At 37.0% G+C, this 27,658-nt stretch overlaps 1 protein-coding gene across 2 annotated transcripts in view; it reads right to left on the bottom strand.

Annotated features, from left to right (window-relative positions):
* Positions 1 to 1,929: 1,929 nt before the first annotated feature.
* The window catches only part of ZC2HC1A (zinc finger C2HC-type containing 1A), a 63,911-nt gene continuing 38,182 nt past the window's right edge, over positions 1,930 to 27,658 (bottom strand). Inside the window, exons 8-10 of one of the 2 annotated variants that reach the window (XM_064267861.1) lie at positions 21,068 to 21,184; positions 17,783 to 17,890; positions 1,930 to 4,877 (exon numbers count right to left, since the gene is read on the bottom strand). In XM_064267861.1, the coding sequence (XP_064123931.1) occupies positions 4,712 to 4,877; positions 17,783 to 17,890; positions 21,068 to 21,184 (391 nt within the window). In that variant the 3' untranslated portion in view covers positions 1,930 to 4,711. The remainder of the gene's footprint in view (positions 4,878 to 17,782; positions 17,891 to 21,067; positions 21,185 to 27,658) is intronic. The other variant, XM_010588364.3, reaches the window with a different exon arrangement.

The raw sequence follows: 27,658 nt of genomic DNA, 5'->3' as shown, positions 1-27,658 counted from the left end.
ATAACCTGTGGTGATGGGATCCCTCTTCAAAACTTCCTCAGCACTTTTGTTGATACCTTTATAATAAACTTCCATTAAAATAAATTGCTTATTTTTGTCCCAAGTTGTAATTTTCTGCTTACATATTGTTACGTGCTGTTGAATCGATTCCGACTCATAGTGAACCCCTATGACAGGGTAAAGTTGCCCCAGTGGCACTGTGGTTAAGTGCTCAGCTGCTAACCAAAAGGTCAGCACTTCTAACCCACCAGCCACTAGCAGCAGAAGGATGTGGCCAGTCTGCTTCTGTAAGGATTATAGCTTTGGAAAGCATATGGGGTAGTTCTAGTCTGTCTTACTGGGTCACTGAGTTGGAATTGACTTGCCGGCAATAGGTTTTAGGTTTCTAAGAAATCAACTTATGGGTTATTAAATCACAACAAAAAAACTACCTCTTTTAAATCTCTGTAATTTCATATTGTCAAATAAATCACACCCATAGGGTTGCTATGGGTCAGAATGGAGTCCATGGCAAAGGGTTTGGTATGCTACTGAGAGACCTTAACAACAACAAAGACCGGAAATATTAAATTATCCAAAAGCACCCTCTAGTGGCCAAAAAGCAATTCACATATAAGCCAAAAAAAAAAAGCAAAACTCTAAGTCAAGAATATCCTGACAATGGACCACTGCTAGCACAGTGATCAAGAGCTCAGCTGCTATCCAAGAGGTCAGCAGTTAGAATCCACCAGCTGCTGCTTGGAAACCCTATTGGGCAGTTCTACTCTGTCCTACAGGGTCGCTGTGAGTCTGAATCGACTTGATGGCGATGGTTTTTTGTCCTTTTTTTTCTTTAACCCTGACGATGGCCCAATGGTTGAAGTGCTCGGTGGCGAACCAAAAGTCAGCAGTTGGAACCCACCAGGTACTCCGAGGGAGAACGATGTGGTGGTCTATGTCCTGTAGGGTCACTATGAGTCAGAATTGACTGACAACAGTATTTAATTGAAAGATTTCTACATAAAAATTGAGTGTAGTTTTCACTTTGTTTTAATAATTCTCCGCTGCTCTATCAAATGATAGTTGGAAAACTCAAGCTAAGTAACACTTATATAAAATACATATATATGCAATTCAAATAGTAGTACACAGCTTCAAAGACACAGCAGAACTCATGTTATTTATTTGCACTGCATTCTCTGAGCTTGACCAAATGATAGAAGTGTTCATCTTTAACCTAAATAAAACTGAATACATATTAAACATGTCTAATCAGGTCACGAGGAGCCCTGGTGGCACAGTGGTTAAAGCACTTGGCTGTTAACCTGAAGGTCGGCCACTTCTAGGGAGAAAGATGTGACAGTGTTCTTCTGTAAATATTTACAACCTTGCAAACTTTATGGGACAGTTCTACTCTGTCCTACAGGGTCCCAGTGAGTTGGTATTGACTGGACGGCAACACGTTTGGTTTGGTTTTTGAATCTGGTCATATTTTCACTACGGACAGCTACTTTTTACAATTTCACACATGATGGTCTAAATAATATTCATCACAAGATATTAGCTTTTTGCCATTACACTGTTTATTACTTAGCTAGAAATAACCATAATGTTTGCCATCAACGTTGATGTCACCCATGTTTTCAAATGTTAAATATTATTGGCTATGAAGAGAATGCGTCTATGCCTTAAAAAACTTGTGGCGAAAACATACCTATACTTTGAATTACGCATCATTTATAATACTTTAAAGTTCTAGAATACTTCAGTCCAATAAAATAGTAAGAACTTGTTTAACAAGTTGATGTCATTTAAAAAAAAAAAAAAACTGTCAATGAAAACCTACTTTCTCATAGAAAAATACACATTTTTAACTTCAGTATTTTTTTCTTTTAATATTTTGGAGTGTTATCTTATATGGTAAGCTAAGAAGACACCAATGAATACCAGTTGGCATTTTTATGCTTCATGTCTTTATTGAATAGGTTCAAAAATGAAGACATTATTTGTAATTAAAAAATATATATACTGGACAAGAGACAACAGTAGTCACAATAATCTTATTTTTTCTAGCTAATAGCTTTCAGAATAATATATAAGCAACTTCTACATTTTAAATTTAAGCTTAAAATCATTTTTTATTCTATAACACTGACAAGTATTTTGGAGGAAAATAAATAAATGATGCATGTATCTAGGAAAATTTCTTAAAAACCAAACTATTGCACAAGAAATCAATGTGAGGATAATGTGAAAATAATATAAAAATGCATATAAATACATTGTCATGTTTCATAATTCATAAATAGTTCACCTCTCTACTGTTTATAATAACCTCTGCGATTCGAAATTAGATGATTTCTTACCAACTCATTTTCCATGTAGCACAATCAAACATTTATTAGCTACTGTAAAATTCAGTGAGAAACCTGTGCCAGTTTACTAAATGCGAACTCGTTTAGCCACCCCTTCCTTTGCAGGTAAAAAAAAAAAATCACGTCATCTTAAAAACAATACTTGAAAGAAATTAGTGCTCAGTTCTAGATAAAAGTTAAATATTCTTCAGATAAGTTATAACAATTAGGACAAAAAAACAAAAATTATTGAAATAGAATTCTAATATGTATACTACCCATTATCCATTGCTATACAGTCGATTCCAACTTATAGCGACCCTATAGGACAGAGTAGAACTGCCCCATAGAGTTTCTAAGGAGCACCTGGTGGATTTGAACTGCTGACCTTTCGGGGAGCAGATGTAGCTCTTAACCACTGTGCCACCAGGATTTCCATATGTATACTAGTCTCCTAAATTTATTGCAGTGTATTCTAGTTGTTAGACCAATATTATTTTATTATTTATTTTGGATCAACATGATTGAGTAACAACCAGAAAAAACAAATAAAAACCACATAACAAAAATCAAAAATCATAAGGCATGTAAAAGGACAACCCCATTACCACTAAGCCTATACTCCCATGCCCACACATAAAAAAAAGATACCAATGAATAAATAAAATTATAAAGTATAAGCATAAATCAATTTCAGAGTCAGAACATTCTAAGCCACAAATTTCCGTGTTGACCCTAATAGCTGACTGCAATCACAAACAAGAATTAGAAATTGCCTAAAATATAAAAGATACGTTTGTACCTTGAAAAGGAGATCCAAGCGCTCTCAGGTTTGACTGACCAGAAATTACTGCGGAATTACCGAATACGGCTGCGTAAGCAATCAGCGAGACCTATCACTGAACACTACGGTACACTGTGAACGACAATGACTAAAAGCTGGATTTAGTCATAGTTAAGGAGGAACAGTAAATGTGTATGTTTAATTATATAACAAAGCAACTACACACTATAACAATACATTTTAATTGGCTTTTTATTGTGATTTAAATGGTGTTTCAACACTAAACACTACAGAATATGAGTAGGAAATATTAGACATTCTAATAACCTTCTCATAGCTACATCTAACTGTACTTCAAGGAACTAAAATTCAAACACTTTTTACCTGCATGCCCTGCATTAGTGATTAATTTCCACAATTATTATTTATTAGCTGAGGTGGTCTGTTTTAAAATCTGTTAAAACAATTTCTTCTAAATTTAGACATAGAGAAAGAAAATGTATTTTCAACATGTAAGATTTTGCAAGGAATTTTGTGCATTGTACATTCAATAATTATATTTTCATATTTTGCAAATAATGAATTAGTATATTAAGGCTACTATTCAGATATGAGGTTAGGGAAAGAAGTAAAAACGTGAAATTTGGAGACACAATTGAAAGTAGAAAGAATGTATGTTTAACTCATCCAAAGAATTAAAAATCAGTTATAAATAGAATAAGATACATTTGTATTTTTATTTGTCTCTCTGGAAAGGAAATTGCATAATTACATTTTCAAAAAATAAGAACATTGAAATTATTTAACTAATAATATCCTAAATAAAGGATAACACAGATCTCATGGTTTTTTTTTGTTTTTTGTTTTGGCTCTCATTTTCTAAGACTCATTAAAATTAGGGTGTTCAAGAGCTCTGCAGGAAGATGATCTCACACAGCAATTTGTGACTAAAAATATTATCTTCAAATACAAAATTCCAACATCCCATCCTATTATGATACTATTCAAAGATTTAAAAAAAAAAAAAAAAAAACCAAAAAACCAAACCGAGTGCCGTCAAGTCGATTCCGACTCATAGCGACCCTATTGGACAGAGTAAAACTGCCCTGTAGACTTTCCAAGGAGCACCTGGCGAATTCAAACTGCCGACCCTTGGGTTAGCAGCTGTGGCCCTTAACCACTACGCCACCAGGGTTTGCATTCAAAGATAGGCACCAATAAAAACAAAAAACTCTGATTTTTTTGCTCAAGGTAATGATTATCCTAAAGGCTGAAGGGCGAAGACTAGAGTTTGGGTTTGTGGAAGTATACTTAATGTGTTTCACGCCACCACCAAAAAATTAATATCTAAGTTAATGATTCCATTTGAAATTATCTTGACAGGTTAAGTGAACATTTCCAGAATGGGGTATCAGCCATTTATTATATACAGTATATATACACACATATATATACACACACATTACACAGCCAAACAATTATGCTCCAAATTACTGAAAAAGGTATTTTGAGTGTTTTCAGCACAAAATAACTAGAGGAAGCGCTCCAGCATCCAAGCAGCTATCATTGTACAACTCTGGACCTTGGACTGTGTTCACAGAACCATTCTTCGAATGCCACATTCACAGCAGAACTTTGCCCATTCTACAGGGTATTTGGTCCCACACTCATGGCAGAATTTTGGTAAGTGTCCAGATGAATTTCCTTCACTGCTTTTAATGTTTCCATCATTAAGTGAAGATAGGTAGTCTCCATCTGGCCTGAAGTCCAGAAAGAAAGTAGAGAAACAAAGTACACTTGAGTAGTTTTCAACTCATAACCCCTGGGAAACAGTAGATAATATTAAGTATAACCAAAAGCTGGCTTAAACACATTTTTAATATTCCTCTAGTTCAGATTTAAAAAAAAAAAAAGAACACCTGTTAGTCAATACTGTAGTTTTGAATATTTTCATTAGCATTGTATTTGTCCCTGTTAGGAGGATTTTTCATGACCAAATGCAGCCATGCTTTCTATCTGCTCTAGCCACTTACTACAATAGAAAGGTATCCCTCCCTGGTCTCAAGAATTGTTGGATGAAACCCTGCTTGCGTAGTGGTTAAGTGCTACAGCTGCTAACCAAAAAGTCAGCCGTCCAAATCCACCAGGCACTCCTTGGAAACTCTGTGGGGCAGTTCTACTCTGTTCTATAGGGTCGCTATGAGTTGGAATTGACTCGACGGCAACGGGTTTGGTTTTTTGGTTTTGTACCTAGAGTATTTTATTTTTCATTTTAATTTTACTATTCTTATTAAATTATTGGAAACCCTGGTGGCATAGTGGTTAAGTGCTAGGGCTGCTTACCAAGAGGTCAGCAGTTTGAATCCGCCAGGTGCTCCTTGGAAACTCTATGGGGCAGTTCTACTCTGTCCTATAGGGTTGCTATGAGTCAGAATCGACTCGACGGCAGTGGTTAGCGCGCTTATTAAATTATTACAATGCAGTAAATATTTGACAACACCCTATGTATGCCCTGGAAGGGTAAGCTTGCTTAACAAGATATCTCCATGAAAGTAAAACAGATTCTAGATACTATAGTAAGCGTTTAGAGCAAAATGCTTGATATTATAAAAGTCTTATCACAGAAGACAGCCATGGAGGAAACACAGATTCTACTGGTGAACATTTAATTAATTGTTAGGAGAGACACTTGAATCCTGTAATAGAATCTTTACATTCCCTCCTGGGAAAGCCACCATAAAGGGAACTAACTGTTGGAGAATTCTATGCAAGCAGTTTAGGGGTGATTTAAAAAAATCACTGGAGTTTCTCATAAAATTCACCAGTGATCTACAAGTCACTGAGATGAAAATAAGGCCAAATGCCACCATTTTACGTGCTATACTTTGTTTCCTCTCCTTTCAGCTCCGCGAGATAGAGTTATAGAGTCACTACAATGTCCTGATTCAAGGGGCATCTCTTAGGTATGGACAACAAATTTATAGCTATCAGTATAATCCCTTTAAACAGTAATGAAGATGCTAATGGATTACGGAGACATAACCCCAATCAAGGAAGAATGCCAAGAGAAAATAAACCAGCTTAACTGTCTTAGAAATGAATAATTTCATTCTTCTTTCCTTATTTTGAGAAGTCTTCTTTGGTTCTTTTCAAAGGATACCCTAATCCTCTTATGGTATATGTTAATGATTTCAATCCCCTCCCTTATTTCTTTAAATACTTTAAACACACTTATCGAATAGTCTGGTTTTGATAATTTTAATCCCTTAAGTCATGGACACTGTTTTCTGCTAACCCACATTCATTACTGATTGCTTGCTTCTTTGTACAATTTGCAATGTCACTGTGTGCTTTATAATTTGGAATTGGAGCTCATGCTTCTTAGATTTATCTGTAAGAGCTGGAAAGCCTGCATTCCACACTCAACAGGATTGGCTTTTGCGTCTCCTAAGAAGCTACTACTCAACGGTAGTGTTTTTTTTTTTTTAATAGAATAATAGAAGGGTAGCAGCAAGCATTTCTCTTCTATGGAGCCCTTGCAGCAGTCCTGGAGCTAATCTTCTTTGACCCTCCAAATGACAGTTTAGGTATCAGAGAAGGAGATTTTATATGTGGGTGTAGAACAAATTTAATTAGAAATTTCATGTTACTAAAAAGAACCATCATCTCTTACAACAATCAGACATTTGCTTCCAGGTCACCCCAAGGGATATACCTAGTTTCAAGGGACTGCCTATAACCCCTGTTGCCTGGAAACCTAGCTGACATTAAACCTTTATTAAGTTTCATTGAAACAAAGGTAAGAAGTTACTTCAAATTTTTCATAGAAAAGGAGAAAGGGTTTTGACTTAGTCATCCAGTGCTGTTATAACACAAATACCACAAGTGGATGGCTTTAACAAACAAAAGTTTATTCTCGCACAGTCTAGGAGGCTAGAAGTCCGAATTCAGGGTGCCAGCTCCAGAGGAAGGCTTTCTTTCTGTCACTTCTAGAGGAAGGCCCTTGTGATAAATCTTCCCCTGGACTAGGGGCTTCTCTACACTCTCCCCTCAATGAGACAACCTGCTCCCGCCCTCCACTCTCTCTTTTCATGTCCATTCCTCCAGCTTCAACCACCTCTACCCTCTCATCTCTCCGCCAGGGAGGAGATGCCAACATAGTCTCAAGTGTCTACCTGATCCAAGAAGCTCACTATTCACCAGCATCCCTCTCCATCCCATTGTCCAGTCCAATCCATGTCTGAAAGAGTTGGCGTTGGGAGTGGATCCTGTCCTGGGCCAACAGAAGGTCTGGGTGCCATGACCACCAGGGTCCTTCTAGTCTCTATCAGACCATTAAGTCTGGTCTTTTTATGAGAACTTGGGGTCTGCATCACACTGCTCTTCTGCTCCCTCAGGAGTTCTCTGTTGCGTTCCCTGACAGGGCAGTCATGGGTTGTAGCCGGGCACCATCTAGTTCTTCTGGTCTCAGGATGATGTAGTCTCTGGTTTATGTGGCCCTTTCTATCTCTTGGGCTCATAATTACCTTGTGTCCTTGGTGCTCTTCATTCACCTTTGGTCCAGCTGGATTGAGATCAATTGATGCATCTTAGATAGCCACTTGCTAGTGTTTAAGACATCAGATGCCACTCCCCAAAGTGGGATGCAGAATGTCTTCTTAATAGATTTTATTTTGCCAGTTGACTTAGATGTCCTGTGAAACCACGGTTGCCAAACCTCTGCCCCTGCTACACTGGCCTTCGAACCATTCGGTTTATTCAGGAAACTTCTTTCCTTTTGGTTTAGTCCAGTTATGCTGACCTCGCCTGTATTGTATATTGTTTTTCTCTTCACCTAAGGTAGTTCTTATCAACTATCTAATTAGTGAATACCCTTCTCCCACCCTTCCTCCTTCCCCCCTCTCGTGGCCATCAAAGAATATTTTCTTCTCTGTTTAAACTATTTCTCGAGTTCATGTAATAGTGGTCTTATACAATATTTGTCCTTTTGCAACTAATTTCACTCAGCATAATGCCTTTCCAGATTCCTCCATGTTATGAAATGTTTCACAGATTCATCACTGTTCCTTATTGATACGTAGTATTCCATTGTGTGAATACACCATAATTTATTTATCCATTCATCCATTGATGGGCACCTTGGTTGCGTCCATCTTTTTGCTATTGTAAACAGTGCTGCAATGAACATGGCTGTGCATATATCTGTTCCTGTAAAGGCTCTGATTTCTCTAGGATATATTCCAAGGAATGGGATTGCTGGATCCTGTGGTAGTTCTATTTCTAGCTTTTTAAGGAAGTGCCAAATTAATTTCCAAAGTGGTTGTACCATTTTGCATTCCTACCAGCAGTGTATAAGTGTTCCAGTCTCTCCACAACCTCTCCAACATTGATTATTTTGCGTTTTTGGATTAATGCCAGCCTTGTTGGAGTGAGATGGAATCTCATTGTAGTTTTGATTTGCATTTCTTGAATGGCTACCGATCACGGGCATTTCCTCATGTATCTATTGGCTACCTGAATGTCTTCTTTAGTAAACTGTCTGTTCATATCTTTTGCCCATTTTTTAACTGGGTTGTCTTTTTGTAGTCGAGTTTTTGCAGTATCATGTAGATTTTAGAGATCGCGTGCTGATTGGAAATGTCATAGCTAAAAACTTTTTCCAGTCCATAATCTCTTTACTCTTTTGGTGAAGTCTTTAGATGAGCATAGGTGTTTGATTTTTAGGCATTCCCAGTTATCTACTTTTTCTTCCATATTGTTAGTAATGTTTTGTATACTGCTTATGCCATGTATTAGGGCTCTGAACATTGTCCCTATTTTTTCTTCCATGATCTTTATCGTTTTAGATTTTATATTTAGGTCCTCAATCCATTTTCAGTTCTTTTTTGTGCATGGTGTGAGGTACTGGTCTTGTTTCACTTTTTTGCAGATGGATATCCAGTTATGCCAGCTCCATTTGTTAAAAAGACTGTCTTTTCCCCATTTAACTGCTTGGGGGCATTTGTCAAATATCAACTGCTCATATGTGGATGGATTTATGTCTGGATTCTCAATTCTGTCCCATTGGTCTACGTATCTGTTGTTGTACCAGTATCAAGCTGTTTTGACTATTGTGGCAGTATAATAGGTTCTAAAATCAGGTAGAGTAAGGACTCCCACTTAGTTCTTCTTTCTCAGTAATGCTTTACTTGTCCGAGGCCTCTTTCCCCTCCATGTGAAGTTGGTGATTTCTTTCTCCATCTCATTAAAAAATGTCATTGGAATCTGGATCAGAATTGCATCAGATCTATAGATCATTTTTGGTAGAATAGACATTTTTATAACGTTTTCTTTTTAAAGTCTTCCTATCAATGAGCAAGGTATGTTTCTCCACTTATGTAGATCTCTTGGTTTCTTGCAGAAGTGTTTTGTAGTTTTCTTTGTATAAGTCTTTTTACTTTACTGGTAAGATTTATTCCTAAGTATTTTATCTTCTTGGGGGCAACTCTAAATGGTATTGATTTGGTGATTTCCTCTTCAACGTTCTTTATGTTGGTGTAGAGGAATCCAACTGATTTTTCTGTTTTTATCTTGTATCCTGATACTCTGCTGATCTCTTCTATTAGTTTCAGTAGTTTCCTTGAGAATTCCTTAGGGTTTCTGTGTATTAAATCATGTCATCTGCAAACAGAGATAATTTTACTTCTTCCTTACCAATCTGGATGCCCTATATTTCTTTATCTAGCCTAATTGCTCTGGCTAGGACCTCCAACACAATGTTGAATAAGAGTGGTGATAAAGGGCATCCTTGTCTGTTCCTGATCTCAAAGGGAATGCTTTTGGGCTCTCTCCATTTAGGATGATGTTGGCTGTTAGCTTTGTATAAATGCCCTTTATTAGGCTGTGGACTTTTCCTTCCATTCCTATTTTGCTGAGAGTTTTTATCATGAATGGGTGTTGAACTTTGTCAAATGCCTTTTCTACATCAATTGAGAAAATCATGTGATTCTTGTCTTTTGTTTTATTTATATGATGGATTACATTGTTTTTCTAATGCTGAACCATCCCTGCATATCTGGTATGAATCCCACTTGGCCATGGTGAATTATTTTTTTTGATATGTTGTTGAATTCTATTGGTCAGAATTTTGTTGAGGATTTTTGGATCTAAGTTAATGAGGGATGTAGGTCTGAAATGTTTTTGGTTGTCTTTGCCTGGTTTTGGTATCAGGGATATGCTGGCTTCATAGAATGAGTTTGGGAGTATTCTGCCCTTTTCTATGTTCTGAAATACCTTTAGTAGTAGTGGTGTTAGCTCTTCTCTGAAAGTTTGGTAGAACTCTGCAGTGGAGCTGTCCAGACAGGGCTTTTTTTTTTGTTGTTGTTGGGAGTTTTTGATTACCCTTTCAATCTCTTCTTTCGTTATGGGTCTACTTAGTTATTCTACCTCTGTTTGTGTTAGTTTAGGTAGGTAGTGTGTTTCTAGGAATTCATCCATTTCTTCTAGGTTTTCGAATTTGTTATAGTATAATTTTTCATACTAATCTGATATGATTCTTTTAATTTCAGTTGAGTCTGTTGTAATATCACTCATCTCATTTCTTACTTGGGTTATTTGCTTCCTCTCCTATTTTTCTTTTGTCAGTTTGGCCAATGGTTTATCAATTTGGTTGATTTTTTTCAGAGAACTAGCTTTTCATCTTGTCAATTCTTTCAATTGTTTTCCTGTTTTCTATTTCATTGAGTTCTGCTCTAATTTTTATTATTTGTTTTCTTCTGGTGCCTGAGGGTTTTTGTTGTTGTTGCTCTCTATTTGTTCAAGTTGTAGGGATAATTCTTTGATTTTGACCCTTTCTTCTTTTTGGATGTGTGCGTTTATTGATATAAATTGACCTCTGAGCATTGCTTTTGCTGTGTCGCAAAGTTTCTGATAGGAAGTGTTTTCATTCTCAATGGATTCTATGAATTTCTTTATTCCATCCTTGATGTCTTCTATAATCCAGTCTTTTTTGAGCAGGGTATCGTTCAGTTTCCAGGTATTTGATTTCTCTTCCCTGCTTTTTCTGTTATGGATTTCTACTTTTATGGCCTTATGATCAGAGAAGATGCTTTGTAATATTTCCATGTTTTGGATTCTGCTAAGGCTTGCTTTATGACCTAATATGTGGTCTATTCTAGAGAATGTTCCATGTGCACTAGAAAAGAAAGTATACTTGACTGCTGTTGGGTGGTGTGTTCTGTATATGTCTATGAGGTCAAGTTGGTTGACTGTGGCATTTAGATCTTCCGTGCCTTTATTGAGCTTCTTTCTGGATGTCCTGTCCTTCAGCGAAAGTGGTGTGTTGAAGTGTCCTCCTAGTATTGTGGAGCTGTCTTTCTCACTTTTCAATGCTGATAGAGTGCTTTATGTATCTTGCAACCCTGTCATTCAGTGCATAAATATTTAATATTTATATCTTCTTGGTATATTGTCCCTTTAATCATTATATAGTGTCCCTCCTTATCCTTTATGATGGATTTAACTTTAAAATCTATTTTGTCCGAAATTAATATTGCCACCCCTGCTTTTTTTTGATTGTTGTTTGCTTGGTATATTTTTTTCCATCCTTTTAGTTTTAGTTTGTGTCTCTAAGTCTAAGGTGTGTCTCTTGTTGGCAGCATATAGACGGATCTTCTTTTTAATCCATTCTGCCACTCTCTGTCTCTTTATTGGTGCACTTAGTCCATTTACGTTCAGGGTAATCATGGATAGGTGTGAATTTAGTGCTATCATTTTGATTTCTTTTTTTGTGTGTTTTTGACACTTTCTTTTTCCCACTTAATTTTATGTGTGGAGTAGATTATCTTTATATGTTGCCCTTTCCTCATATTCATTGTTGTTGATTTTGTTTCTGTTGAGTCTCTATTTTTTCCTTGTATTTTATTTTGATGAGTAGGATGGTTTGTCTATTTTGTGGTTACCTTATTATTTTATTTATTTTTTTTACTTACCCCTGTTTTTCTAAATTTCAACCTTTTATTTCTTTGTACCACCGTATCTTCCTCTCCATATGGAAGAACTATGATTACATTTCTTAGTCCCTCTTTATTGTTTTAGTGTTGTCTTTTATATAATAATATCGCTGTTACCCTGTTTTGAGCTTTGTTTTTTTTTATTTCCCTGTCTGAGTTGACTTCTGATTGCTTTGCCCAGTGTTCTAGACTCTGGTTGATACCTGACATTATTGATTTTCTAACCAAAGAACTCCCTTTAGTATTTCCTGTAGCTTTGGTTTGGTTTGTATGAATTCCCTAAACTTCTGTTTATCTGGAAATGTCCTAATTTCACCTTCATATTTGAAAGACAGTTTTGCTGGATATATGATTTTTGGCTGGCAATTTTTTTCCTTCAATTTTTTAATTAAGTCATCCCAATGCCTTCTTGCCTGCATGGTTTCTGCTGAGTAGTCAGAGCTTATTCTTATTGACTCTCCTTTGTAGGTGCCTTTTCGTTTATCCCTAGCTGCTCTTAAAATTCTTTCTTTATCTTTGGTTTTGGCAAGTTTGATTATAATATGTCTTTGTGACTTTCTTTTAAAATCTACCTCATGTGTAGTTCACTGAGCATCTTGGATAGATATCTTCTCATGTTTCATGACACCAGGGAAGTCTTCTGTCAACAAATTTCAACAGTTCTCTCTGTGTTTTCTGTTGTCCCTCCCTGTTCTGGTACTACAATCACTCATAGGTTATTCCTCTTGATAGAGTCCCACATGATTCTTAAGGTTTCTTCATTTTTTAAAAATTCTTTCATCTGATTTTTCTTCACGTATATTGGTGCCAAGTGTTTTATCTTCAAGTTCACAAATTCTGTCTTCCATTTGCTCAATTCTGCTCCTCTCTACTGAGTTGTCTACTTCTGTAATTTTATCGTTAATCTTCTGAATTTCTGATTGCTGTCTGTTTATGGAGTTTTCCAAATTAAATTTTTCATTATGTTCCTGAATAATACGGCTGCTAACCAAAGGGTCGGCAGTTTGAATCCACCAGGCGCTCCTTGAAAACTCTATGGGGGCTGTTCTACTCTGTCCTACCGGGTCGCTATGAGTCGGAATCGACTCAACGGCACTGGGTTTTCCTGAATAATCTTTTTAATTTCTTCAACTGCTTATCTGTGTGTTCCTTGGCTTGTTTCGCTTATTGCCTGATTTCCCTCCTGATGTCTTGAAGGGTTCTGTATATTAATCTTCTGTATTCTGCCTCTGGTAATTCTAGGAAGGCACTTTCATCTAGAAGATCCCTGCATTCTTTGTTTTGAGAGCTTGTTGAAGTGATCATGCTGTTTCTTTATGTAACTTGACATTGACTGTTGTCTCTGAGCCATCTATAAGTTATTGTATTAGTTTATTTTATGTTTGCTTACTGTGTCGTAGCTTATTGCTTTGCTTTGTTCTGATATGCCCAAATGGGTTGCTTGAGTGAGCTAGCTTGATTATTTTCATCTTTGGAGCTCTGACGTCCTGTCTCCAGATGGCTAGAGCTGTTATCAGCTATATCATTCTAGGAGTCCATTCACTTTTCTTGTATGAATTCAGTTCAGGTGTCCAGGTAGCTGATCATCAAGTGTGTGGTATAGGCTCTGTCCTACAGTCTTAGAGGGGCAGGGGCAATTGGTGTAGGTACTGTTATCTGGTTGCAGCAGGGTGTCATGCTCTGCACAAGGCAGGGGGCTGAGAATTGTCCCCCAAGTGTCTGTGAGGAAAGCGTGTCCCTGTTCCCCAGAGCCGACAGGTGGGTGGGTTCTGCAGACAGACCACAGGGACCCAATGTTTTTGGTTGCAAAGACTGGGAGGTACCAGTTATCCTTGGACTCCTGTTGCGGGTGGCTGGGTGACCTGAGTGGGGCCATCAGTCCTTAGGCCCCTGATGTGGGTAGGTGAGGACCCTGTTTAATAGGGAAAGCAATGTCAAACATCAAACACCCAGCTCTCTGCTGCACAGCTGAAACAGCTAAAGTCTGCCAACAAGAGCCTATTCTCCTGAAATAAGCCCATACAGATCTATGCAGAGGGGGAAGGTACTCAAAGTCCACTGACTGTTTATGCCTGGACAGGAGCCTCTTTTGTCCTGAGTTCCCCCAGTAGGGGAGGTGGCAAATTAACTTTTACCACAATTGCAAATTTATTCCTTCTCCAAGGCTGGGAGGATGGCTCTAGGCACTTAACAGGGCCTATCTCAGGCCCAGGGAAATCAGCTGCTGAAGCTGGCTTGGGAGCGGGGAGCAGGGAGCAGGGAGCAGGGGCACAATAAAATATATGCAAGTACTTAGCTTTTGCTGAGAGCACCGTTCTTTTCTGGTTCCAGAGGTGTGAGTAGGCTATGTGCCTGGCTGTTTCTCCCTGAGGAAACTGCGCCCGAACGCTAGTATAAGCCTGCCTCAGCTGCTCCCAGGAATGGTGCTTGAGGGCTCCTGGCGATTCAGGTCCGGTAACTCTTCTCTGCTTCTGAACAGTCTATTCCTCCTGCTGCCCCTCAGTTCGTTTTCTAACCTTGCCTTTAATGTTCAGGGCTCCTAGCTTGTCATAAATATACTTGTTTCACTTGTTTGTTCTGGTGTTTGTTGTGAGAGGGCTTGCCGGAAGTGTCTGTCTATTCTGCCATCTTGGCCCTGCCTCCTCCTCCTTTTATCTCATTTATAAAATAAAAGGTGATGCAGGCCACCCCCCAGGGAAACTCCTTGTACATAGGATCAGGGATGTGACCTGAGTAAGGGTGTTACCTTTCACCCTGATACTCTTTCATATAATCTTGCCTCATTAACCACAGGCAGAGATTAGGATTTATAACATGTAGGAAAATTACATCAATCTCAAAATATAGGACAACCACACAACACTGAGAATTATGGCCTAACCAAGTTGACACATATTTTTGAGGGACACAGTTCAATCCATGACAGGTTTTATTAACCCTTTTCTCACAATACCCAAGGGGTTATCCCTCAGTGAAAGGATGGACTAGGGGAAAAAAAGTCCACCAACCAGGAAAAGGAAACCCTAAGGAAGCTTTTCTGTCTCAGCCATGTCTCTGAGGGATGCAAGAGTTCTCCCTCATAATTCTTAACTACAGATTCACTTTCACATGAGTTTAAGGTTTGAAAACACAATATCTGCATATTTTAAAAAATTCTTAACTGGAAAATAACTAAAATGGTCTTGGGTTAGCAGCTTTTTAAAAACCAAAAAAACCCCACTGCCGTCAAGTTGATTCCAACTCATAGTGGCCCTATAGGACAGCAGAACTGCCCCATAAGGTTTCTAAATCTTTACGGAAGCAGACTGCCAAATCTTTCATCCACGGAGCGGCTGGTGGTTTTGAACCACTGACTTTCCGGTTAGCAGCCAAGTGCTTTAACCACTGCACCACCAGAGCTCCAAAAATTCACTGTTGTTGAGTCAATTCTGACTCATAGGTACCCTCCAGGACAGAGCAGAATTGACCCATGGCGTTTCCAAGGCTTTAATCTTTATGGAAGCATACTGTCACGTATTTCTCCCTTGGAGCAGCAGGTGGGTTCGAATCATCTACCTTTCAGTTAGCAGCCAAACACTTAACCATTGTGCCACCAGTGGTTATTCTGTATTTCTCGTAAGCGAGTTCAATGTCAAATGTGATGTATATAGTCATGTAAGTCTCTCTAGATGAGCCTAAGAAGATCCCTTGGTGAGCTTAAGAGTGAGAGGCATGTGGGATGGGGAAGTTGAGTTACAAATGTTCTAGTTTGTACAATCCAAGAACTCAACTCCTCTCTCCTACAATGACATTAAAACCTAAGCCTCGAGATCATTAAGATCAGTCAAATACCTCATATATAGCTGCAGTGTTGGGGTTAATTTCCCAGTGTGACCTCTAGCTTCCTTTACATTTTTTGTTCACTGGAGGTTCCCTTACTTTTCTGAGAGCAAAGCCATGCATCCGATGAGATGTATGTTCTATTTTATCCACCATTTCTAGGTATTTTTAGTGGAGGGGTCTTCCAGGATATGTCATCTATCACACTATCAGAGCCAGAAATCTCTGTAATTTCTTCTGTTATGGTTATAATTATCTTTTTCAGGGACAGGGGCTGGGGTAGTAAGTGAAAGTCAAGTGAGCATGGCTCTGGGTTTCCCATCAGATATCAACCATTTAAAAAGAAAGAAGAAGGAAAAAAAAGAATTCAAAATTATTTCTTAATGTGATTTTTGCCCCTGACTGTAGGCATTTCTTTTGTCCACCTCTTTGAAGACATAAGATGAGCCTTTTATTCAAGTACATGCTATTTATTAAAGTCTCCATTTTCATAAAATTTTAAGTCGTTTTGAATCAGATTCAAAACACATGATCCCACACATACACAACAGAGAACAGCGACCCTCCAGTACTCCAGGAAACTTAAGCTTACTTCGATATTTAAAGGCTACCAAAATCTCAGCTGAAACAAGCTGTATTTATTAAAGAATCTAGTGGTAAGACAACAATTCACCTATCCTTTATAGGTCTCATCCCTTGGCCACAGTCATCATCCTTGAAACTTTTTCATTGGCAGCTGCCCAGATTCCACTCTCCAAGTCAAAGCAATGTGAATCTCTGGGAGGAAGTGGGTGTGTTTGTCTTTAGAAAGTTTCACAGGTGACTCTGATGAGCAGCCAGGGTTGAGAGCTAGTATCTTAGATATTGAAAAATCTATCTCTGAATTAAATCATAATTAAGCCATTATTGGATCGTTATTTTAAGAAAATACCCTATGACATGTATTGCCATATTTACAGTAGGAATGCTAATTAACAAGTTACCCAGTATACTATCCTCTTCATGAGAACTCATGGGAGAAATTCTGAGGCCTCAGGACTTGCTGTGCTTCTCCAGAGAAACTGGCCTGATGTTCTTTTACAGACACGATGAATCATATATGACTACTTTTATCTTCCCCTGTGTGCTGTGTGCTACAATGTTTAGACCCCAATTTGTGGCCCAGGGCCAACCTATGTACAGGGTCTCACGGCACATACTTTGTGGACTAACTTCCCCCCTGCTTCCATGGTTTCTTTCGATTTTTATTTTTCCTCTTCTTTCCTATTCTTATTCCATGTTTTTAACTACTGTATCTCACTGTACCTTAGGTATTTATGTATGTTGCCTTAAAAATTTCTGGAATAACTTTGGGTATATATAACAAATATCAGTAACTGGGACAGTTTCCTTACATGCTCAAGAACAGAGTGAATATCAAAGTTGAGCAACTACCAAGGCAGATTAGAAACAAAAGTGGGACGTATGTATATAATCACAACCTCAGAGGTCAGTTTAAACGTATTAAAATGATGCTGAAAATCACAATACAATAGCAGAAGCTCAAAGGATCTATTATGCAATTTGTAAAGGTATAAACAACAATACTGCAGTTAAAAATAACACAGAGAAAAACCCAATAAATCCAGTGGAACTGAATAAACTGTCTTTACGCATTAACGACAATAACTGTAACTACAACATATAGAAAAAATATTATTTATGACCAAACTAATTCTTCAGTATATATATTAAAAGAAAAATTAAATTATACAGCAAAGATCAGAGAGACAGATACCTATTTTGGTGTACAGTGTTTGGAAAATTAGATATAATCATTTTTATTTTAGTTATTACAATAGCAGAGCTAAACATACCTGCTTATGTAGCTCTCAGTATATGTTTTTCTTTTGCTTGTAGGCACACCTGAGGCAGGATTTCTTGCCAAACTAGGTGGTGTGGAACTTCGAGGTTTGATGTTAGCTCTACAAGAGAAAAAGCGCATAATGAAAAAGTGTTGATAGTCAACTTTTATTTCTCAAATTGCCTACTTGCATGATTAGGTAAGTAATTAGAAGAGGCAGAGAGGTAAGTTCGATAGAAGATTAAAGTAAAAATAATTATTTTAAGTCTGAAAACAAATAGTTAATACTAAGAATAAACCAAGGTCATTTTGCATTTACTAATAATTATCCTGAAAGCATAAAAAAATAAATTAAAATATGTATACATGCTTTACATGAAATTTTTAAGTTAATAATTCTGAAAGGTGACAAATTAAAAGAAAAATCTTAATGTATAATTTCCTCAAAAAAAAGTTCTGTTAAATGCCTATGTATAGTTATTAAATAATACATTAGACAAGTTTTATTATTATGCAAGCATATAAAATATGGTTAAATAAAGAAACATTAGTTAACTACTTTAACAGAATATTGAATTTTTGGAAGTCTGTTCTTGGAAATTGTAACCGTAATAACTGGGTTAATATAATTTTCCCTTTAAAGATTTAATTTCACCAAATACACAGCCTGGACCATCTGTTATCAGTAGCGGAGGCATTATGGTTGGATCGTCACTGAATTCCCTTTGAGAAAATTTAGGAATCAAAGAAAGCTTAGAAGAATATATAATGATACAATGGTAAAAGCATATACAGACTTTGGGATTCAGATGGCTCTGGATTCAAATTCTAACAGCCACTGACTAGCTCTGTAATAGTGGTCAACCTCTCTGAAACCAAGTTCTCTTATTGCTAAAGCACGGCCATCATTGCTTATTTTATAGAAATGTTATGGAATATAAATTATAATTTATATAAAACATTTGCTTAGTTGATGATACCACTATCATTACTACTGCTGCTACTGCTACTACTCCAAGCAGGAATTTCTATAATAGTGCTTACCACCTGCTGAATCTCTAACTGCCTTCTATATATTAACTTATTTAATCCTTATAATAATTCCATACAGATGAGATAAACAAGGCAAAGAGTGATAAAGTAACTTAACCAAGGAAACACGGCTGGTATGTTCCAGGGTTCAGATGCTCAGTAAAGCTCTGGTTCCCTTCCCCCTCTTTAAAAATTTAGTCAAATCTTTCCATTTCACTGCTAAGCAATATTGTATTACATGAAACAGGCTGAATACTTTTAAGAATTCCTTTAGATTGGAAGTTCTTCAGCTTTGGCTGAAATTCTTCCTCTTCTATTTATATAGCAAAATTGAAGAGTACCCCCAAATTTTAAATAGCTACCTCCAAACTGCAGGCAGGTGATAGCAACATCTAATATTTTTAAATGCCTACTACATGTCAGATAGGGTGTCACTCTGTTTCATCCTCACAAAAACCTCAAAAAATATTATTCCCATTTTACAGCTGAAGAAACTCAGGTTCAGAGAAATTACGTAAGATGCAAAATAATTACACGGCAGAGTACTTGAATCTAGGTGGTTTGAATTTCAAAGCTCATATTCAGCAGTATGCAATGCTGCCATTCAAAGAAAAGTTGCTTTGAGTAGTCACTTCTTTAAGCTGTTATTTCTAAACTTGAAAAGCAAAGGCTGCCTTGAATCGCTTCAAGTGGTCTTCAAGTAGTCAGCTGCAAAGTCATCCATGAGGTTATTCTACTTTGCTTTTATAAAGTGCCTCTTTAGGAACTATTCTCTTAATATTCATTGCCCAAGAATGAGAATTCCTTTGGTGAGAGTCAAAGGTGGAACAGAAAGTACATTTTTTGGCTCTGGAATAAAGTCTTTGTAGATATCCTATCATCTTCATATAATAGGTAAATGAGCTACAAACACATCTATGTATACATACTCATGACTTCACTTTATCATTTAAAGTTGCTCAAAATGTTTAGATTTAGAGAAAATATGAGGTTATCGACATTAATAGCAGCCATTATTAAGTGCCTATCATTTATTTTTAGTAATACCTTGTAAGCTTTGTTGAAGAACGGATACTGAACCTGAATGACAAGAACCATTGTTAAGAGAACTGGAAGAACTAATTGGATGAGTATTTAAAACAAGTTGCCCAAATATTCAACATACTTTTCTTCCTGGCCAGAGTCTACAAAGTGCTATCCCTATTCTATACCCAGAATGTGCCTGTTACAGCTGAAATAAATAAAAAGAGAAAGTTTGATTTTAGACTATACTTAATTTGACTTACTGCTGTGAAGTGTTTCTTTGAGATCTGCTTCAGAGGGCACAGACAGCAGTAGCAGGACAAAGGAAAAAGGCTCACAGATCAAAGCCTTCCTTCTAGAATTTATCACTACTTAAAATTAACACGTTTGTTGCTAAGATCTCAAAGATTTTTCTAATCCTTATTTTTATATAGTTACGTGTATTATTAATTTTTATACTTCGTAGGCAGAATGTTGTAGTAGGCCTTGGTTTAAAAGTTAACAAAGTTAACTTTGTTTAGTAATTTATTTTTCAGTTTTATTACGTATTTAATTTTTTAGACCCTGATTTCATCATTTTAAAATGCTAAGACTAGACCCTGTATTGGGGCCCAAACCAGCAAAGCCTTGAAGTCTCTCATTTGGTAGATTTCCAAAATGACCACCATGACACACTTGCCTCTCTGCTCATTTGCTAGGCTACTAGTACACAGAGAGGAGTGTATCTGGCAGTGTTGTATCCTTTCCCTTTTATACATGGAATCTATAAATATTTCTACCTAACAGAAAGCCTAAGGTTCCCAAGATTGAATGCTTTCTAATATCATTTTTCTTTTGGCTTTTTAATAATAATTCATCATCTGCTTAACTAAAGAAAATCAATATTATATAATACAATGGCATAATATCCCCCATACTTGTCTTTTTAAAAATACTCCTCCTTAAAAAAAAATGCTTCGTAAAAATAACAATTACTGAAGGAGGCTGCTATTTCAACACTTTAAAAACAAAAATTTAATGGAATAAAACATGTGCTCTAAAAAGAGCTTTATTTAGCATAGTAGAAGTGTTCATCAAAAAAATCAAAGTGTTTTAAGTCCTAAATATTTAGAACTTTTTTTTATTATAAAATAATTAAATTAAGATTTTTTAAAGGAATGTACAAATTATGGTATCCTAGCATATAAAGCCTTTTAAGGAAATATCTAAAAGAGATTAACCAAACTGAGTTACAAATACTTACTTGTAAATGGGTAATAACTCATGTCTTTTGATGGCACTGTTTGATTTTGTATCACTGTCATATAACCTTTGCACATCTCTTCCAGTTCGAAGTGGAGGGCCTAACTTGTCCATCTTACTATTAAAATATATAAAGGTGTACCCATAAGGAGATTGCTACTGTTTGCTACTTTATATAGCTAAAGAAAAAAAAAAAAAACTAGACATTATTCTAGTTCATCAGAAATCCAACCCTGCCCCTTTACCCCCAAGCCTTTAATTCATTATCTGACTGCCAGAGTAAGAACTAATTTCAAAAAGAATCTTCAGAGAATTCACACAGTGTTTGTAATTATAGACCTGAAAATTCTAAATACTCAGGTCACTTTGCTAATTTTGATGTACACCCAAACAAATGTCACATTATATAGCAGGGCAACAGAATCGATAAAGAAATTTAGGAAGGAAAATAACTGTTTCAAAGCAAATTACTAAAACTGGAAGGAAAGTGAAAGTTATCATTCACTAATAATCTAACTTTTCCCCCTTCCCTGAATTCATAGAACCTCTTTTTTCTTGTTTTATCTTATGATTTCTTCTGCATTTTAAAATGCAAAAATATAAAAAAGGTATCAAATAAATATTATATTTTTACCTCATATGACTTTCTAACAGAGAACGAGTTTATTTCTGAACTCTACCCAGAGAAAAGTAAAATATGACCCTATGTGAAAAATACTGAAAAAGCCTGGAAAGCAATCCTGAAAATTCACATGTAAAAATGTTAAGCAATCATGACATCTGAAACTTCCTATTTTTTTACCAAAAGTATAATGGGTCTCTATCCAGAGGATACTAAGAAAAACCACAGATTTGTAAGATGTTTTATTGTTTTACATCAACCAAATAACTGAATCATATATATTCCTGCCAGTCAAAATGCATTCATAGAAAGGAGCAGGGAAGGTCAAATTAGGAGAATTATTTTAAAATGACTACTGATGACACATCACTGCTTGTTAACTTCACTGGTATGCTCTTTTTAAGGGATGCCTTTGTATTCGTGCACTCTCACTCATTCACTCCCTGTAGAAGCCCTGAGCACCAACTATGTGTCAGGCACTGTGCTACATTCTAGGGATATAGTGGTAAATAAGATAAACCTCATGCTTGTGCTATGGAGCTTACTGTCTAAGAAGACACGTTCACCTCTCTGGACTACGAGGGTCTCTGAGGAGGGACACATTTTATTTATTTTTATGATCTTTCAGTAGCCTATAAATATGAATTATGAGTAATAGCAGGCACTTAGGGAAGGTATGTGGAATTAAAACAGCCCCTTTCACATGTACATATTACTCATCATTGTAAACGGTATTATAATTTGCAGGTGGCGGTGTTTACACAATGATTTAAAAGTTTCTAAAAATGGCCTTCATTAAATATATGTATATATTTTCTAAAATGCATGAAATTAAAATCTGGTAATTTTTTTAAAACCAAAAAGAGTACTGGAAAATTCACCTATTTGGAATTTTACTTAACTAACCAGATTCTTCTTTGAGCTGCTTAACAATTATCAAAGGAATATTGTTCAAAACAGTGGCTATCTTTCAAAAGACATCTATGGATATGAGAATAAGGAAAAAAAAAGATTTGTCAGAAAAAAGTTACAGAAATTAAAATAAAGAATTTTTTAGACTACATTTTTAGGAGAGATTTCTCTAGCTATGTTAATAAGTGTTCAAATCTTACACGAGATACAACAGAAGTTCAATTTGAGAAATGAGATGTGTAAGATCTAATAAAAATCTGAAGGTAATTATCTAATGAGAGTATTAAATATATTCCACTAGTGGTTTCAATATATGAGAGGACACCAAAATTTCAGATTTTGAAAACCTAATGGGAAGGCAGATTTCAATGATGATTTGTTTTATTATATAACTTAACCACAGTGGCTCCATGGAATACAAATCTAAGCTACTGGGTATACCACATGCCTTAAAAACTAGCAGTTCTACCTTTGGGAACTGATACATGTAAAACCAAACCCAGTGCCGTCGAGTCGATTCCGACTCATAGCGACAGGGAACCCTCAAATTTCATACCTTCAAACTATAAATATCTAATTCCTATAATACTTTACTTATTCAAGAGTAGGAGTTGGCAAAGTTTGCCTGTAAAAGGCCAGATGGGAACTACTTTAGTCTTTGTGGGCTATAACCATCTCTGTCACAACCACTCAACTCTGCTGTCGTAGCATAAAAGCAGCCAGACAATACGTAAACAAATGAGCATGGCTATGTTTCAAAAAAAATAGGTGGTTAGTAGGATCTGGCACTTGGATCATTGTTTGACGACTGTCATGGATTGAATTATGTCCCCCAAAAATGTGTGTATCTATTTGGTTAGGCCATGATTCCCAGTATTGTGTGGCTGTCCTCTATTCTGTGACTGTAATTTTATGTTAAGAGGATTAGGGTGGGATTGTAACACCCTTACTAAGGTCACCTCCCTGATCCAATGTAAAAGGAGTTTCCCTGGGGTCTGGCCTGCACCACCATTGTCTCTCAAGAGATAAAAGGAAAGGAAAGCAAGCAGAGAGCTGGGGATCTCATACCACCAAGAAAGAAGCACTGGGAGCAGGGAGCGTCCTTTAGACTTGGGGTTCCTGCGCGGAGAAGCTCCTAGCCCAGGGGAAGATTGACAGTAAAGACCTTCCTCCAGGGCTGACACAGAAAGAAAGACTTCCCCTGGAGCCGACACCTTGAATTTGGACTTTTAGTCAACTTTACTGTGAGAAAATAAACTAAAGCCATCCACTTGTGGTATTTCTATTATAGCAGCACTACATTACTAAGACAATGACCTCTGTTCTAAAAGATCAAAATTCTATATATGAGGATGCAGTATTTTCAGATTTTGAAAACCTTAACTGAAAGGCAGATTTCAATGATGCAATTGTTCTTATTTTATCATATATTAAGGGGTTATGATAAATATGACTACATTATCCTGTATTCCACCACACATCTGTCAGTTTGTCCTACTGTGGTGGCTTGCATGTTGCTGTCATGCTGGAACCTATGACACCGGTATTTCATAATACCAGTAGGGTCACCCATGGTGGACAGGTTTCAGCAGAGCTTCCAGATTAAGACAGACTAGGGAGAAGGATCTGGCAGTCCACTGCTGAAAAAAATGGCCAGTGAAAACCATATAAATAGCAGCAAAACACTGTCTAGTATAGTACTGGAAGATAAGCCCCTCAGGTTGCAATGCACTTGAAAGATGACTACGAAGAGCTGCCTCCTCAAAGTAAAATCGACCTTACTGATGTGGATGGAGTCAAGCTTTTGGGGCCTGATGTGGCAGGACTGGAAATGAGAAGAAACAGCTGCAAATACCCATTAATAATCAAAAGATGGAAAGTACGAAGCATGAATCTTGGAAACTTGGAAGCTGTCAAAGATGAAATGGACTGCATAAGATCGATATCCTCGGCATTCGTGAACTGAAATGGACTGGTATTGGCCATTCTGAATTAGATTATTATATGGTATATACTATGCCAGGAATGACAAATTGAAGAGGACTGGTGTCACATTCACTGTCAAAAAGAACATCTCAAGACCTCTCCTGAAGTACAGTGGCGTCAGCGATAGGACAATATCCACACGCCTATAAGGAAGACCAGATAATATGACTATTATCCAAATTTACACATCAATTACTCATGCCAAAGGATGAGGAAATTGAAGATTTTTACCAACTTCTGCAGTCTGAAATTGAACAAATATGCAATCAATATACATTGATAATTACTGGTATTGGAATGCAAAAGTTGGAAAAAAGAAGGATTGGTAGTAGAAAATACGGCCTTAGTGATACAAATGACACCAGAGGTCCCTTGGCAGAATTTTGCAAGACCATTAACTTCTTCATTGCAAATACCTTTTTTCAAGAACATAAACAGAGACTATACACATGGACCTTACCAGATGGAATACACAGGAATAAAACTGACTACATCTGTGCAAAGAGATGATGGAGAAACTCAGAAGAAAGCCAGGGGACAACTGCAGAACAGACAATCAACTGCTGATATGCAAGTTCAAATTAAAGCTGAAGAAAATTATAGCAACTCCACAGGAGCCAAAATTTGACCTCAAGTTATGTCCCACCTGAACGCAGAAACTATCTCAAGAAAAGATTTGACACACTGAATAATGACCGAAGACCAGGCAAGTTGTAGGATGGCATCAAGGACATCATACATGAAGAAAGAAAAAAAAACAAAATGGATGTCAGAAGAGACTCTGAAAGTTGCTCTTGAATGTACAGTAGCTAAAGCGAATGGAAGAAATGATAAAGAGCTGAACAGAGGATTTCAAAGGACAGTTTGAGAAGAAAAAGTATTATAATTAAATATGCAAAGACCCGGAGTTAGAAAACCAAAATGGAAGAACATGCTCAGCATTTCTCGAGCTGAAAGAACTGAAGAAAAAAATTCAAGCTTCGAGAGCAATACTGAAGGATTCTATGGGGAAAATACTGAATGATGCATGAAGCGTCAAAAGAAGATGGAAGGAATATACAGAGTCAGTGTACCAAAAAGAACTGGTCAATGTTTAACCATTTCAGGAGGTAGCATATGATCAGGAACCAATGATACTGAAGGAAGAAGTCCAAGCTGCACTGAAGGTGCAAAGCTCCAGGAATTGTTGGAACACCAACTGAAATGTTTCAACAAATAGATGCAGTGCTGGAGGTGCTCACTCGTCTATGTCAAGAAATTTGAAAGATGCTTCCTGGCCAACTGACTGAAAGAGACCCATATCTGTGCCCATTCCAAAGAAAGGTGATAGAAAACAATGCAGAAATTACTGAATATTATTAGTATCACACACAAGTAAAATTTTACTGAGGATCATTCAAAAGTGGTTACAGCAGTACATAGACACAGAACTGCCAGAAGTTCAAGCTGGATTCAGAAGAGGACTTGGTACAAGGGATATCATTGTTGATGTCAGATGGATCTTGGCTGAAAGCAGAGAATAACAGAAAGATGTTCACATGTGTTTTATTGACTATGCAAAGACACTCGACTGTGTGGATAACAAACTATGGATAATATTGTGAAAAAAGGGAAATCCAGAATAGTTAATTGTGCTCATGAGAAACCTGCACATAGACCAACAGGCATTCAGTCATTTGAATAGAACAAGGGGACACTGTATGGTTTAAAGTTAGGAAAGGTGTGTGTCAGGGTTGTGTCCTTTCACCATACTTATTCAATCTATATGCCGAGCAAACAATCCAGGAAGCTGGACTGTAAGAACACGGTATTAGGATTGGAGGATGACGGATTAACAATCTGCAATATGCAGACAACACAACCTTGCTTGATGAAAGTGAAGAGGACTTGAAGCACTTACTGATGAAGATCAAAGACTACAGCCTTCAGCGTGGATTACACCTCAACATAAAGCAAAAATCCTCACAACCAGACCAATAAGCAACATCCCGATAAACGGGGAAAAGACTGAAGTTGTCAAGGATTTCATTTCACTTGGATTCACAATCAACACCCATGGAAGCAGCAGTCAAGAAATCAGGTGACATACTGCATTGGGCAAATCTGCTGCAAAAAAAAAAAATTTTTTTTTTTTTTGCCCTCTTTAAAGCATTGAAAAACAAGGATGTCACTTTGAGGACTAAGGTGCGCCTGATCCAAGCCATTGTATTTTCAATTGCCTCATGACTGCACCCAAGAGATGGACAATGAATAATGAAGACCGAAGAAGAACTGATGCCTGTGAATCACCGTGCAGGCGAAGAATACTGAATATACCATGCCCGCCAGAAGAACGAACAAATCTGTCTTGGAGGAAGTACAGCCAGAATGCTCCTTAGAAGTAAGGATGGTGAGACTTCATTTCATGTACTCTGAACATGTTATCAGGAAGGACTAATTCCTGGAGGACATCATGCTTGGTAAAGTGGAGGATCAGCAAAAAGAGGAAGACCCTCAATGAGGTGGATTGACACAGTAGCTGCAACAATGGGATCAAGCATAACAACGATTGTGAGGACCAGGCAGTGTTTTGTTCTGTTGTATACTGACGACTCGACAGCACCTAACAACAACAACAATCCTGTATTCCCCAACAAAAAATATATTACTTTTTTCCAAGCTAATGCATTTCTACAGATGATACATTGCTCTACCTCGACCAAGGCTTTTTAATTTAAAACGATTATATGCAGTTGCATATAACTGCCATGACATGAGTAGTACACATAGAAAGGAATATTAGCTTACAGGCTTTCAAAATATTCATAGCTAATGAGCATTTAAGAAATATCTGACAATGATATATCAACCTATGCCTAACTTGATATAAAATTTAACTTAAAAAAGGTCCGTGCTTACTGTTGACTTAGAAAATGTCACTGATAGTCTGGCTTACTGAGTATCTTGCAATTTGTAGCAATAATAATAGGTAGAGACACAAAAGAGATGATTTATGAAATAATACTGGGAAAAGTTTGCCAAGTGGTATCTTCTATCTGTCCCTGGGGGGTGGAAATGGTTAACATACTTGGC

The sequence above is a fragment of the Loxodonta africana genome, chromosome 14 (genome assembly GCF_030014295.1).
Source record: "Loxodonta africana isolate mLoxAfr1 chromosome 14, mLoxAfr1.hap2, whole genome shotgun sequence".
NCBI lineage: Eukaryota > Metazoa > Chordata > Mammalia > Proboscidea > Elephantidae > Loxodonta > Loxodonta africana.
The sequence above is the reverse complement of the archived record's forward strand: the minus strand, read 5'-3'. Positions and strand labels throughout refer to the sequence as shown.